General features: G+C 41.0%; 1 protein-coding gene across 43 annotated transcripts in view; it reads right to left on the minus strand.

Moving 5' to 3' along the window:
* Positions 1-14,743, minus strand: part of LOC122809254 (titin-like) — a 3,339,665-nt gene that overhangs the window by 2,242,863 nt on the left and 1,082,059 nt on the right. For all 43 annotated transcript variants that reach the window (XM_044080625.1, XM_044080596.1, XM_044080621.1 and 40 more), the window contains one exon: positions 929-973. In XM_044080625.1, the coding sequence (XP_043936560.1) occupies positions 929-973 (45 nt within the window). The remainder of the gene's footprint in view (positions 1-928; positions 974-14,743) is intronic.

The raw sequence follows: 14,743 nt of genomic DNA on the forward strand, positions 1-14,743 counted from the left end.
CATGTGAAGAAGCCAAGATAATTATGCTAGCATGGACAATCTCAACCTGAACTCTGAAAGAATCATCATTCAGCAGGTCTGTGTCACTACGCCCCCAAAGTAAAAGGATCTTTTAGGTAATTTAAACATTTCTTCTTTCTTCCAAACCTTTCTCAATGGCTCCTCATAAAACTTCTATGTTTTCGGGTGGAAAAGAACTCAAAAATTGCAAGAGTGGCCTTCACCCTGCCTTTTTATGAATGATCTTCTGCTGAGATTGGATTGTCTGGGAGGTGAATGCAAATACATTAGTGGGAAGTACTAAGAAACATTTTGCCAAGACTGCACTACCTAAGGATAGGAGACTTAACATGCATCTTCCATTCTACAAATTCTGTTTTCCACATCAGATCATCAACCTTACAGTATAAACTTCAACTGTTTATTTAACAGGCATGCAATAATTTCAATACAACGCCGTTGATTTTTCACAATTTACATCTTCTTACCTCTGTGTTCTTCCATTTTTCTGAAGTTCTTGATTTTCTACCATTCCAACAAACATGTACATTAGTTTAAATTGGAATGGATTCTCCCTCACCCAAGAAAGTTGGCAGACAATACAATCTGCCTGTACTGTGAAGCAATGGATAATGGAGTAGTTAGCATATTAGCTGATCTTTGTGAGGGTCCTTTGCAGTGAATAACTGAGAAGTTCCTCTTCTGAGGACCCACTTTATGAATAAAGCTTTTAGTTTCTCCAACTCCGACTCTTAGGGTGAATGCAGCTGCCACTGGTGCAATCTTTGCCACCATACATTGGTAAAAGAAGCTGTACTCAGGCCCACATTCCACTGAAATTTACAGGGTGCAAACTTCTACTGTTTCTACACACATGCAACAATTTCAAAACTATATTTGTTATTTTTTATGATTTAATTCTACGCACCTTTGCAAGGTCTTCCAATTTTTCTAGGCTCATGTTCTTCTACCACTGCAATAAACAAACATTAATTAAAACTGGAATGGGGTTGGACTCTACCAAAAAAAAAAAAGTCAGACAATAGTATCTGCATGTATACTGACGCAATAGATAACAGAGTATTTACCATATTAGCTTACATTGGAGTGTGTCCTCTGCAGTGCAAAATCGTTGGAATTTCCTCTTCTGACTACCCTGTCATTCTTTAATTCTCCAACTTCCATGTTTGGGGCTGAATTCAGAATCCCCTGATGCATTCTGACACACCATAAACTTGTAAGTGAAGCTGTACTCTTGGCATATGTTTCATAGCCTGAACACCCCCCCCCCAACAAACTAAGGTTGGTTTAAATTCAGCAAGTCCCAGATTAAACTCCCCCACCAAAGTAAACAAGCACAACTAGAAAGATAAAACATAAACAACCTTTTTAATTATAAACCTGTTAGAATGCCAGGGAATGCATCTACACTGGTTGATAAAGAGGCTGTCCAAGATACATATATGATATATATATATATATATATATATATATATATATGTATATCTATGGTTCCACTTCACAAAGTCGAACGTTCAGAAACTCGAAATGCATATGGCCGAAGCCAAATGCTCAAATTTCTAAAGCTCGACTTCGTGAAAGGGAGCTGAAAAACACAAAAACGTAACACAACAAAGTGTTCTTGCAGGGGGGCAAGCCACCCTGCACCCCCTACACCCCCCGCTACTTATTTATTCCAACTCCGAAATCGCACTACAGCGCAGAAAGGGAAATCTTCTGTTCTGCGCTGTCTGCCGTTCCCCATTCACAGAGTCGAGCTTCCACAATTTCGAGCATATGGTCTCGACCATATGACTTTCGAGATTGTGGCCGTTCGACTTTGTGAAGGGGAACCATATATATATATATATATATATATATATATATATATATATATATATATATATATATATATGGATCCCCTTTGAAAGGTCGACATTTTACAATGTCTACATTCATATGTCCGAGACCATATGATCGACATTTGAAATGTCGACCATGGGTAACCGGCATCTCCCTACAGTGCGGAATGGAAAGATTCCCACTACAGCACTGTAGTGCTATCTCGGAGTTGATATATTTAGGTTCTGGGGAGTGTGGGGGGCAGAGTAGCGTTAAGGTAAGTTTGTTTTTGTTTTTTATGTTCTACTTGTAAGGTCGATATTTCAAATGTCGATCATATGGTCTTGGTGATATGAACTTCGACATTGTGAAATATCGACCATTTCAAGTAGACCCATATATATATATATATATATATATATATATATATATATATATATATATGGGTTCACTACATAATCTTGAAATTTTGAAATATTGAATTTCAAAATCTCAAGACTATATAGCTGAAACCCCTAAATGCCGAAAGACCATAAGCGCGAAATTCAAAATACCAAACGTACAACACACAAGCACTCACATACACATAACTTTCCCCCACAATCAAACTTATTATCCTACACTGCACCCCACCCCCACTTAAATATACTAACTCCGAGATCGCACAGAAAGACATACAAGGGAAACTCACATCTGCACATTTTACAGTCCCTCACACACACACATCACAGTCACAACACACACTAGCGCCCCTAACCAACACACTTACACATAGATACTTACCTGAACTTCCACCTATCCATCAACAAACTGCAACACCAGAAGTGCTACTTCGATATCTCCGAACATCAAGATTTTGAATATCGAGCTTCTGGTCTTTCGGTATTTAGGGGTTTCGGCTACATAGTCTCGAGATTTTGAAATTCGATATTTCAAGATATATATATATATATATATATATATATATATACATACATATATATATATATACACACACACACATACATACATATATATACCGACAACTTCAGAAGACCGACATCCGGAACACTGACTCTGCACCTGACATACGTAACTGTTTGGCCATCCTGTTGAACTTCACCCCTTACCCCTCAAGATAGTGCGATCGCAGAGACAGTCTATTCAGTTAAGGGGGTGTGGGGGTAAAGCCCCCACGTCGGTGGATTTAGTTTAGTTTCGTTAATTGTTTATGTTCGGGATGGCCAAGTGGTTACTCACCTGGCGTGTGGAGTCGGTGTTCCGGATGTCGGTCTTCTGCGTTGTCGGTGCTTTCGTCTAGTGCAAGTGAGTGTTAGGTAAGCAAGACTTCGGTCTACTGAAGTAGACCCATATATGTATATATATATATATATATATATATATATATATATATATATATATATATATATACACACACACACACACACACACACACACACACACACACACACACACACACACACACACACACACACACACACACACCTAAGGTGAATCTCTCTATCAAAGATCAAGTGATAAGTTCAGTACATACATCTGTTATAGTGTACTGTGGGAAAAACTGCAATGAATAATGGTTGAGAAGTATCTTATGCAATTCAGACACCTGTCAAGGTAGCAGACATTGGAGAGGCTGAAAAAACATGACTAAAAAGGTACAAAAGCACACTGGACTTCTGGAATCACTGCCAAGAAGTTTTGCTCAGTAAGAGTTTCAATTCTTGAAAAATGGCTATTGCACAAACATCTACAATGGATAAATTCTCAGAATTACTTAGCAATATGCCAAAACTGCTCTTCATTTTATATTGCTAAACCAGAAAGATGCCTGAGAAAACATATACTTATTTATTAACATTTGATTGTCAGGAAAGTCCAACTGGGTAGGAGCCCATTTTCAGTGCAGGCCCAGAGAGAAAATCTCCAAAGTATTACAAAACATTTTAAGAACAATAATCTTCAATCTTCAAATATAATACAAAAAAAATCATCTACAGTTTAAATAATTATAACAAATTAGACATAATTTGAAAATATTAGTTAAGAACATGCAACATTTATATGATAATGATTTAATATTTAAAGAAATTTTAGTCAGTTTACAGAGAAATTAACAGTAAGTTAGTATAATACAAATAGGAACTGTAATACGATGTGAGAGAAAAGCAGGCTTATGGTATTATTTAAACAGAAAGCTGTGGAGAGAAGCTGATAGAAGTGAGTGAGGAAGGGAGAGTAAGGAAATGTAAGGTATGAATACAGGTACTAGTTCACATTTAGGGAGATACTTTATACTGGTGTTGAGCAAGATGAGAGTCAGCTTTAAGTCAGATTTAGGCTAAGAAGTCTTTCAGAATGGTTTTGAAGGAAGGTAGGGAGGGAACTGATCTGACAGATAAAGGTAAGGAGTTCAAGGCCTTAGCAACATGGTACTACTACAGACAATGCCCAACAGATTTGACAAACTTGTGTACAGACAGAGGAAGTTTTGGCCATTGGGTCATAATGGATGACCAGGAACATAGTTGTGTAGAATGTTATTTAGTGCTGGACAAGCAGATGGGTGCAGGATAATTTTACAGGTGGTAAGAAGCTATGTAAATGTTAGTTGATGAGGTAGTTCTAACCAATTTAAGCATTTTGGTGCTACACAGTGGTGGATACGGAAAGGAGTATCTGCTGCAAATTTAGCAACTTTGTTATAGCACTGTTCAAGTTTTGATTTTTGTGACATCTGGAGGTTAGTAAGGATGAGAGCACCAAAAGGTAGTGAGGGGAGGAGACAAACAAGTGGCAAGTATAGCTTTAGTTTGGCTCTGGGAAGCACCCATACTTTTTGATGAGTTTTTCTTATGCAATAATACATACGAACATTGTTACAATATATGCTGTAAGAATAGTGACAACGCACTTAGTCAACATACAAAGAAATGCTATGATTTTACATGTTTTAAATTTTGCATTACTGAATGAATTATGAAAAATTTTGGAGGAGGCTGTTGGGAGGAAACTACAGAATAGAGATGGCTCTTATGGCAAGCTAGGCACAAAACTGATAAATATCCAGGTCTTAATGACCAGACTGCATTGCCTTATGCTTAGAGATTAGCAGCAGAAAGGTTTGTGATGTGTGAAGGTATATGTTATCAAATGGATATGTTACTTGTAATTTAATTTATTGTGTAGGGGTCTTTAAATGGATGAAGTGTTGTTACGTCATTGAGCCATGCAATTAATGGAAATTTATTTAACGTTTGTACTATGGAGCGCAATTTTTCTGACAAAGTCTCCTATTAAGAATTGAAAGCGCATATTTATAATAAATTAAAAGGATGAAACCGTATAACATCTACAATAAATTATTTATTTGTGGCATCATCGTTCATGTACAGAAGGGAAAGAGCTTTGGTATTTTTCAGTGGTGAACCAAGCACTCACATCCCTAACCAGCTGACTCAACAGACATCTGAGCTGCTAATCAAACACATGCTGGCTGGCTATGCAGTCAGAATTTCATCTTTCTCTGGGCCTTCCAACTGGTGATGACTTAAAATTGTTATCTATAATAACAGACAAGAACCGTTGGACAAGCCAACACCATGTGACCTGGGAATGGAAAGAAGACTGACTGATATTACATCCCTGCAGATTACTTTGTTACTATGAATGACGATGGGACAGCTGATTTTCGGTGGAGAAATATTGACTAGGTTAGGTGTCTAAAGTAAGGAATAGGAAAGTGAATGCTTATGTTGGGAATTTGAAATAAACAAAGATAGCAAATCCTTGACCTCAAAGAAAAAGTTCAGTCACAAACAAAAACTTGTGCTTCTCTGTATGCTAACTACAAAATATTGAAGCAAACCGATGTTTGGTACTAAAAACCACCAAAATACACAAAAAACACACTGAAAACTGGAACCTGAAGTAAAACTGCACAAATAAAGGACGAACTTTAAGCGTACCAAACTTTAATGAATCTGCTTTTTGTCACAAGCCTTCCTAAAAAAAAAAAATAAATAAAATAAAAAAATAAGAGAGTTATGTACTTATCATAACTTGGCATCGATGCTATCCAGTGTTGTTATTCATTACAAATGGGTCTAGGATTCAATCTCGGATCCAAGCCTGCAACTTCTCCGACAGATCCAGAGCTCAAGCTTGTCTCTTTCCCATAATCGCCTGTCACCTTGTAACCCCTCAGATCGAGTTTACTAAATTAGCTGAAATGCAGTAACAAACATCTGCAACAGATGCAAAAAACTTCCCGCCAAATGCAAGCAACTTCAACCTCACCAGATCCCCCAGAAGGAAGGGGGAAGAAGGGCAGAGATGTGATAAATGATGATACTGGATAGCACAGATGCCAAGTTATGGCAAGTACATAACTCTTTACTTGTTGCTATTGTTGCTACCTGTGTCATTATTCATCGCAGACGGCTCAGTCCCCAGCTACTATGCACCCTGGAAGGCCTCAAGGAAGAATATGCCAGAGTATGGAAAAACCAAAGGAGGACCTGTTCCTAGACACTAAATCCAATTTGTAGTGCGAAATGAAAGTATGTGGAATTGGCCAAGTCACAGCAGCACAGATCTCATTAAGGGAACGCCTGGCCAAGAAGGTTGACAACGTAGCCACAGACCTAGTGTAATGGGCCTTAACTGATCTTGATAGCTCTAAATTCCAACTAGCATAGTAAATTAAGGAACTATAACCAGGTTAGTCACTTTGGAAATAGCTTGGCCCTTTCTTTTCCAGGAGAACACTACAAAAAGTTGGTCTGACTTTCTAAATTCCTCAGTCCTTTTCAAATAAGAACACAATTGTCTATGAACATCTAAATAATTATCTATGAACATCTAAACAATGCAAGATATATTCCTCCTTTGTTAGAATAATTAGGAAAGAAGACCAGCAGTTGAATCAACTGACTGAGATTTGCTTCAGAAGCCACTTCAGGGAGAAAGGAAAGATTTGTACTAAGAGACACCTTGTCTTTATGAAAAATCATGAACGGCGGCTTAATGCACAGAGCCTGAAGTTCCGTGATCCTCTTGGCAGACGTCATGGCTACTAAAAAGGCTGTCTTCCCGGACATGAATTTAATATCACATGAACTAGCAGGTTCAAAAGGTTTTTGCGTCAGAGACTGCAGCACCAATGTCAAATCCTATGGAGGTGATGGATCCTTAATAGGAGGTCAAAGTAGAAAAACTCTTTTCAAAAAGGCTTTGCACAATTTGGAAGAAAATGTAGGCTTGACGTGGACATGAAAATTAGAGTTGGCGGCCAACTGGAGCTTAATGGTAGAAAAACTCACCACATCTTGAAAGAGTGACAATAAGAAGAGCCAAGTATCAGGAATAGGGGCTGAAAAGGGATCTAGATTCCTTTGTCTGGCCCAAATGGAAAACCTCTTCCACTTACTGAAATACACCTTCTTTGTAGATGACGTTTGAGAAGCCAACACAATGTTCTTCACTGGATAAGGAAGACTGGTCTGTGTAAAAATTATGGGAACTGGAGAAAACATGCAATTAGACAAAGGGTCTATAGATTAGGAAGTGGAAGCCCCCAGGGATAGGAGATAAGATGCATAATGGGATCTAGTATCCAAGGAGAATACTTCAGACGAGACCTTAGGAAAGAGAACCACACCTGACGAAGCCAGAAAGGGGCAATGAAGATGTGAGGATTCTTCAGGCAAAGAGCTTTCTGTAAAAGACTGGGTATTAGGGGAATTGGAGGATAAGCATACAGCAGACCAGTAGGCCAATCATGAACAAGACCATCCCTGGGTAACTCCCCTGATGGGGGAATCAGGGCAAACTAATAGCTGCATTTGTGGTTGACATGGGAAGCAAAAAGGATGCAGCAGAGTTGACCCCAATAGTCGAAGATCTACCTTGCCAAAGACAGATTCAGGGAGCACTCGTGAGGACTCAAGATGGACCTACTGAGTTTACTGGCCAGCATGTTGGAACTCCTGGGTATATGGTATGCAAGAAGACATCGTCTGGAGAGCATTGCCCACTCCCACACTCTCATGGCCTCTCTCCACACAGGATAAGACCTTGTTCCCTCTTCCTTGTGGACATACCAGACAACAGCCATGTTTGTCTGTTTGAATTGCTACTATCACTACAGGGAAGCAGTCCTGAAAGGCTTGCAATGTTAAAAGAACTGCTGTCATCTCCAGAACATTTATGTGCAATTTGGTCTCTACAGGGGACCATGTGCCTTGAACTGTCCTGCCCTGAAAATAACCCCCACCCCAAGAGGGAGGCAACCGTGGTCACTGTGGCCTTGGGCTGAGGAAGACAAAAGATCCTGCCTCGAAAAGGTCCTCAGACTGACAAGACAAGATGAATCCTGCACACCTGTGTCAATTTTATGGTCACAGACATGAGCGGAGACAGAATAGACCACTGGACTGCCAAAGTCCATTGGAGAACTTGCATATGAAACCTGGCCAGTGGTACCAACTAAATGGCGGCCGCCATTGAGCCTAGTGTTTTGAGAAGTAGATGAACAGGCAGGCGAGATAGAATCAATAAAAGAGAGACTTGGTCCTGAATCAGCGGGACCCTGCAGATAGGCAGTGCTGCAGTCTGTGATACAGTGTCCAGCAGGACTCCAATGAATTCCAGTTTCTGACTCAGAACAAGATTCGACTTGGGCAGGTTCATTGTGATGCCTACATGGTGAAAAAGCCTGAGGACATACCTTGTCACCAGTGCGAGTCGATGTCTCATGGGAGCCATGAGAAGGCAATCGTCCAGGTATGGAAAAACCTGGAAACCCTGCAGCCGGACATGAGCCAATACCACTGCCATGCATTTGGTAAACACCCCGGGGGCTGTAGGGAGTCCACATGGCAGGGCTTTGAACTGATAATGATTGGCTCCTAGTCGAAAGCGTAGGGGTTTCGTAGAGTACCGTCTCTCAATCTTTATATGGTAGTATGCATCCTTGAGATCCACTGACCACATCCAATCTTACTTGCGCAAGACAGGCAGAATGGACTGTACAGTGACCATCTGGAACTTGGACTTCTGGACAGAAAGGTTTAGCATGCTGAGGTCCAGAATCAGACACAGGTACCCAGTCTTTTTTGGCACCAAAAGGTAGCAAGAGTAAGTTCTCGACCCTTGTTGTCCAGTCAGGACCTCCTGAATGGCTCTTTTTTGAAGGAGGTCTTGTACCTCAATATAGGCCAACTCCCTTTGGTGGGGTGGTAAGTCTGGGAGAAATTTTCAAATTGGAGAGGGCTGGGAAAAGGGAAGATTATCCCCAGGAGATGATGTTTAACACCCACTGATCAGAGGTGAGACTTGTCTAGGCTACTGGGTGAAGTCAGAGATGACTCCTGACCGCCTCCAGGACAGGACAGTCGGGCAGCACCTCAGGAGCACTGGAAGGGCTTCTTCAAGCAGGTTTCTTGAGAACCCTGATTTTGTGGACTCCCTCTGCCACTTGGGTGGTGTCTACTGTTGAATCCCCTCCCCTGGCCTGTAGAAAAGGATTCCTGGGAAGTGTCCTGGAAGAAAGACAGAGTCCTCCAGAGCCAAAGCTTCTTACTTCCCCACTGGGTCTTAGAAAAGGATCACTGGGAAGTAGAAAACTTAATCCCAACCACAGAGAGAGTCTTGACTTCCTGCTTACTGTGGGTTAATATTTATTTAACAAACGGCTCAAATAAGGTGGAGTTGTCAAAGGGGGCTTTAGTAAAGGATGCTCTATAGGGTTCCATAAACCCGCAAAGGTGAAGCCAGGCATGCCACCTGATAGCGATGCCTGTGCCTGCCACTCGAGAGGTAGTCTCTGCAGTACTGGAAATCAACCTTACTGAGACATTCACTAGGGAAGTAAGAGTAGACAGCTTCAGACAGACTTGTTGGTAGCTCTCCAGAGGCAACAACTCTGACAGGGAAGTGGTAAGCTCCGAAACCAAATTCCTCTGAAGCCGGGTAAAATGGGCCAAATGGTTAGTTGTTCTCAGACCAAAAGTCACTGAAGCAAAGACGCTTTCCAAAACGGTCCATCACCTGAGACTCCCTGTTCTGGGGAAGCTCTGCTCAGCTAGCTCCTTCTTTGTAGCCGCTGCCACCATGATGGCATTGACCAGGACCCCTTTACTCTAAAAACACTTATCCTAGGGAGGACTGAGGAACTTAACAGCTTTCCTGGGCACAGTTTCCACAGTGTCTGTCTCCTGCCAAGCCCTGCTGGCAATGAGGTCCACAAGCTCGTCAGCAGGAGGGGATACCCAGGTAGTAGATGGGTCCATCCTGAAAGCCCCCTCCAAGTAGAGCTAGCAAGTACGACTGGTGCAAGGCATAAATGAATCAAATCCAATGGTATACAAAAGGAAAAGCCAGCACCCAAGGACTCAAGGAAAATATCAGTTTATTTCATCTTAGTTCCAGACTGGTTTCGGCAACTTGCCTTCCTCGGTGATGGAACATTCATTCCCCATAATCCTTTTATAGCATCCATATCAATTATGACATCACTTCCTTAACAAAATAATCACACAAAAAATATATATACAATAATTTGATACGTATCTCATAACCTTGTAATGAAATATAATACATCTACATATTTTCTCTTTCTTACTTGAATTTTTACCTTAAATTTCATAATCTGTCATTCAACCCTGGATGAAATAACGCTCCCAATTTAGCAATCCATTTTCTTTCTTTATTTGTTAAAACGGAATGCCAACCCTGTTTTGATAATCTGTTGCCCCTAACCTGATCAATAATAATGAATCTGAAACTAGCTGTTGAATGAATCTGACAGTGTCTATAAAGGACATTCATAAGTCTATTGTGATGTATATCACTAAGACGTTCTGAAATACGCTACTTCAACTGTCTAGAGGTCTGCCCTACGTAAAAGGCAGAACATTGACAAGTCGCCAAATATACCACCCAATCCTGACTACAGTTGCCAAAAAAATTTATACCAAACATTCGGCCAGTATTTTTACTACTAAAAACTGTAGTCTTAAACATATACTTACAGAAACTGCAATAGCCACATGGGTAAGATCCAGTAAGTCTATCCTGTAATGGTAAGCTGTTGTCTATCTTGAGAGCCTGTTGATATCCTTCTATAAAGGGCAAAATGAGATGTTAATGTTTTGCCCCTCCTAACAGATAACTGGCAACTGTCTGGCAATCGTGAGCCCAATTCCTCATTGGCTTTTAATATATTCCAATGTTTATTGATTACATATTTTAGTAAATTAATATTATTGCCAAATGTAGTAACAAACCTTTTTTCTTTATATTTCAACAAATTTGATCTGTCACAGTTGGTAGCCCATACGCTGGCCCGATGTATATCTGGTGTCCTATATCCCTTATTCAAAAACCTGGCCACAAGATCTTGTTGGGCTAACTGGAAATCACTGTCTGAAGAACAAATTCTTCTTACTCATAAGAATTGTGATTTTGGTATGTTATTGATAGTGTGCCTGGGATGAAGACTGGTTGCATAAAGTTGTTATACTGTGGATACTTCCTATAAACTGAGCTACTCAAAATATCATCAAATTGGTGCAAAATCCTAACATCCAAAAAATTAATCTCTTTATTTTGATATGTGACTGTAAATTCAATCCCCCACAGATTCTCATTTAGATATTCCAAAAATTTCATCAGGTATTCAACACCCCCTCTCCAGATCATCCAACAATCATCCAAGAAATGCCTCCACATATCTATTTCAGGAAGAAAAATGTTATGCATTTCATTATTTACAATCTGATCTTCTATAAACCCCATAAAAAGGTCCACATATATGGGGGCAAATGAAGCCCCTATAGCTGTCCCTTGTTGTTTCCAATAACATTTTCCCTTGAAATAGAAGACGTTCTTGGTCAAAACAGGTTGGGTGCTGAATCCAGGCGGGTATAGGTTAACTTTATTCAGCCAATAATCTAAAGCTTGTAATCCCGCCCAATGTCCAGTGTGAACATGCGCCAGTTGGGTTCCAACTGTGATTCAGAAATAATTTGTAAAAATTCTGTAGTATCCTTCAAACCTTGCCCTAATATAAGGTAATAATGGTTGTAAAAGTTGAGTCAGGAAGACTGAAATGGGTTCAGTTAAAGACCCCCTCCCTGAAACTATAGGCCTTCCAGGAGGCTGATTTAAATTTTTATGAATTTTGGGCAACAGGTAAAGGTAATGTTGAGCAGGATTCTTAACCATAAGATGTTGTTTTACCTGTAAACTGATAATACCCTCTTCCACCGCCTGTTCCAAAAATAGGTCAACATCCTCCTTAAATTTTGGGGTGGGGTCTGTTGACATCCTTACATAATGCATAGGATAGGACAATTGTCCTTTTCCCTCATTCCAGTAGTAACTCACATCCATGATGATGACAGCCTCACCCTTATCTACTGGGAGGATTGCAATATCAGTATTATTGTTTAGACCTTTGAGAGCCCGCTGCTCCCCCTTAGAAAGATTCGAATGTACTAAAATTGAAATGTAGATCCTTAAGAATGGCCTCTTGAAAAATGGCTACATGTCGATTCATTGGAGGCATGAATGTAGATTTGTGAAAACGAAATTCAATAGGTTTTTTCAACATTTCTCTCCTGTCCCAAAAAACAGTTTTAAATTAAGTCTTCTGCAAAATGCAAAGACATCCAAAGCAAAGACATTTTCTTCTACAAAAGCTGGGTACAAATCCCAGTCCTTACTGAGTAATCTTTGTTCATCTTCACACAATGCATAACTAGAAATGTTATGTATGTTATAAAACTGTGTCTCTGCTTCATCATTGATTGTAATAAGTTTTCAAGTCTTGCACCCTGGCGTCATGCCTCCCCTGTGTGTTTTCCCCCTAAAGGGCTGTCCTGAATTTGTACTTTTTAGAGTCTGGAGAATTATTAACATAGATCCCTCTGTAAAAAAAGGAAATGGACTTTTTTTCCTTTTTTTTCCCCGGAGGTTAAAATAAAGGCCCTGAAAATTTTTTTTGGGTTTTTTTTTTTTTCAAAAATTTTAAAAAAAAAGGGGGGTTTTTGTGACACCAACTGAAGCTAAACCTGGCCTGCCTCTGGGAAGCCTTGGAAACAGAAGGAGAGGGCCTAACCACCCTAGGAAGGGAGGGAGTACAGTAACCTGAGAAGCCCCTTCAGAGTGGCCTGCCTCCTGAGAGGCCACATCTTGCAATAACAAAGTCTCTCCTTGGGACTCCAAAGAAACCTCCCGGAACCACCGGCTCCACCGACACCTCTAAAGAACCGGCGTCCGATGCAGACGGTTCTTCTAACCTAGGCTTCACTGCTTTGTCCTGCGCTTCTTGAAGCGGGCGCGAGCATCCGGCGGCATTTTATAGTGCACCGCTTCAAGACTAACCTGGCACAATCTAACCTTCTCTTTATAGTGCGCTTATTGAATCTAGCACAAGAGCGACACCCAACAACGTCGTGCTCAGGCCCTAAACAAGGAATACACAAAGTATGATAATCTCTATCGGTATCTGTTTCCCATAAAATACAGTTATTCACTTTTTCTGACATCCGGTAAACCACTGAGGCAAGAAAAACTAAAATATTCTAACGGGTACTTAGCCAACTTTGACTCGGTCTAAAACTCCGAATTCGAAAAATTTCAGAGCGCCAACCGGCACTTGCAGCGCTGCTTCTGCATCGGACCATGCGGCAAAAAAGACTGAGGATATGGCGTCGGCCCTGCGCATTTGTACCCTGTCGTCCTGATGTCAGTCAAATGCACCTTGACCGACGATCAGCCTTACTTTGATATTCGGGCCGACCGAGGACAGCGGACTACCCAAGTGTAAGGACTGCAGCAATGTGAGATGAAGAACATCATGCAATTAGACAAAGGGTCTATAGATTAGGAAGTGGAAGCCCCCAGGGATAGGAGATAAGATGCATAATGGGATCTAGTATCCAAGGAGAATACTTCAGACGAGACCTTAGGAAAGAGAACCACACCTGACGAAGCCAGAAAGGGGCAATGAAGATGTGAGGATTCTTCAGGCAAAGAGCTTTCTGTAAAAGACTGGGTATTAGGGGAATTGGAGGATAAGCATACAGCAGACCAGTAGGCCAATCATGAACAAGACCATCCCTTGGTAACTCCCCTGATGGGGGAATCAGGGCAAACTAATAGCTGCATTTGTGGTTGACATGGGAAGCAAAAAGGATGCAGCAGAGTTGACCCCAATAGTCGAAGATCTACCTTGCCACAGACAGATTCAGGGAGCACTCGTGAGGACTCAAGATGGACCTACTGAGTTTACTGGCCAGCATGTTGGAACTCCTGGGTATATGGTATGCAAGAAGACATCGTCTGGAGAGCATTGCCCACTCCCACACTCTCATGGCCTCTCTCCACACAGGATAAGACCTTGTTCCCTCTTCCTTGTGGACATACCAGACAACAGCCATGTTTGTCTGTTTGAATTGCTACTATCACTACAGGGAAGCAGTCCTGAAAGGCTTGCAATGTTAAAAGAACTGCTGTCATCTCCAGAACATTTATGTGCAATTTGGTCTCTACAGGGGACCATGTGCCTTGAACTGTCCTGCCCTGAAAATAACCCCCACCCCAAGAGGGAGGCAACCGTGGTCACTGTGGCCTTGGGCTGAGGAAGACAAAAGATCCTGCCTCGAAAAAGGTCCTCAGACTGACAAGACAAGATGAATCCTGCACACCTGTGTCAATTTTATGGTCACAGACATGAGCGGAGACAGAATAGACCACTGGACTGCCAAAGTCCATTGGAGAACTTGCATATGAAACCTGGCCAGTGGTACCAACTAAATGGCGGCCACCATTGAGCCTAGTGTTTTGAGAAGTAGATGAACAGGCAGGCGAGATAGAATCAATAAAAGAGAGACTT

Source organism: Protopterus annectens, chromosome 8.part0 (assembly GCF_019279795.1).
Source record: "Protopterus annectens isolate FY-2018-M chromosome 8.part0, PAN1.0, whole genome shotgun sequence".
Classification (NCBI taxonomy): domain Eukaryota; kingdom Metazoa; phylum Chordata; order Ceratodontiformes; family Protopteridae; genus Protopterus; species Protopterus annectens.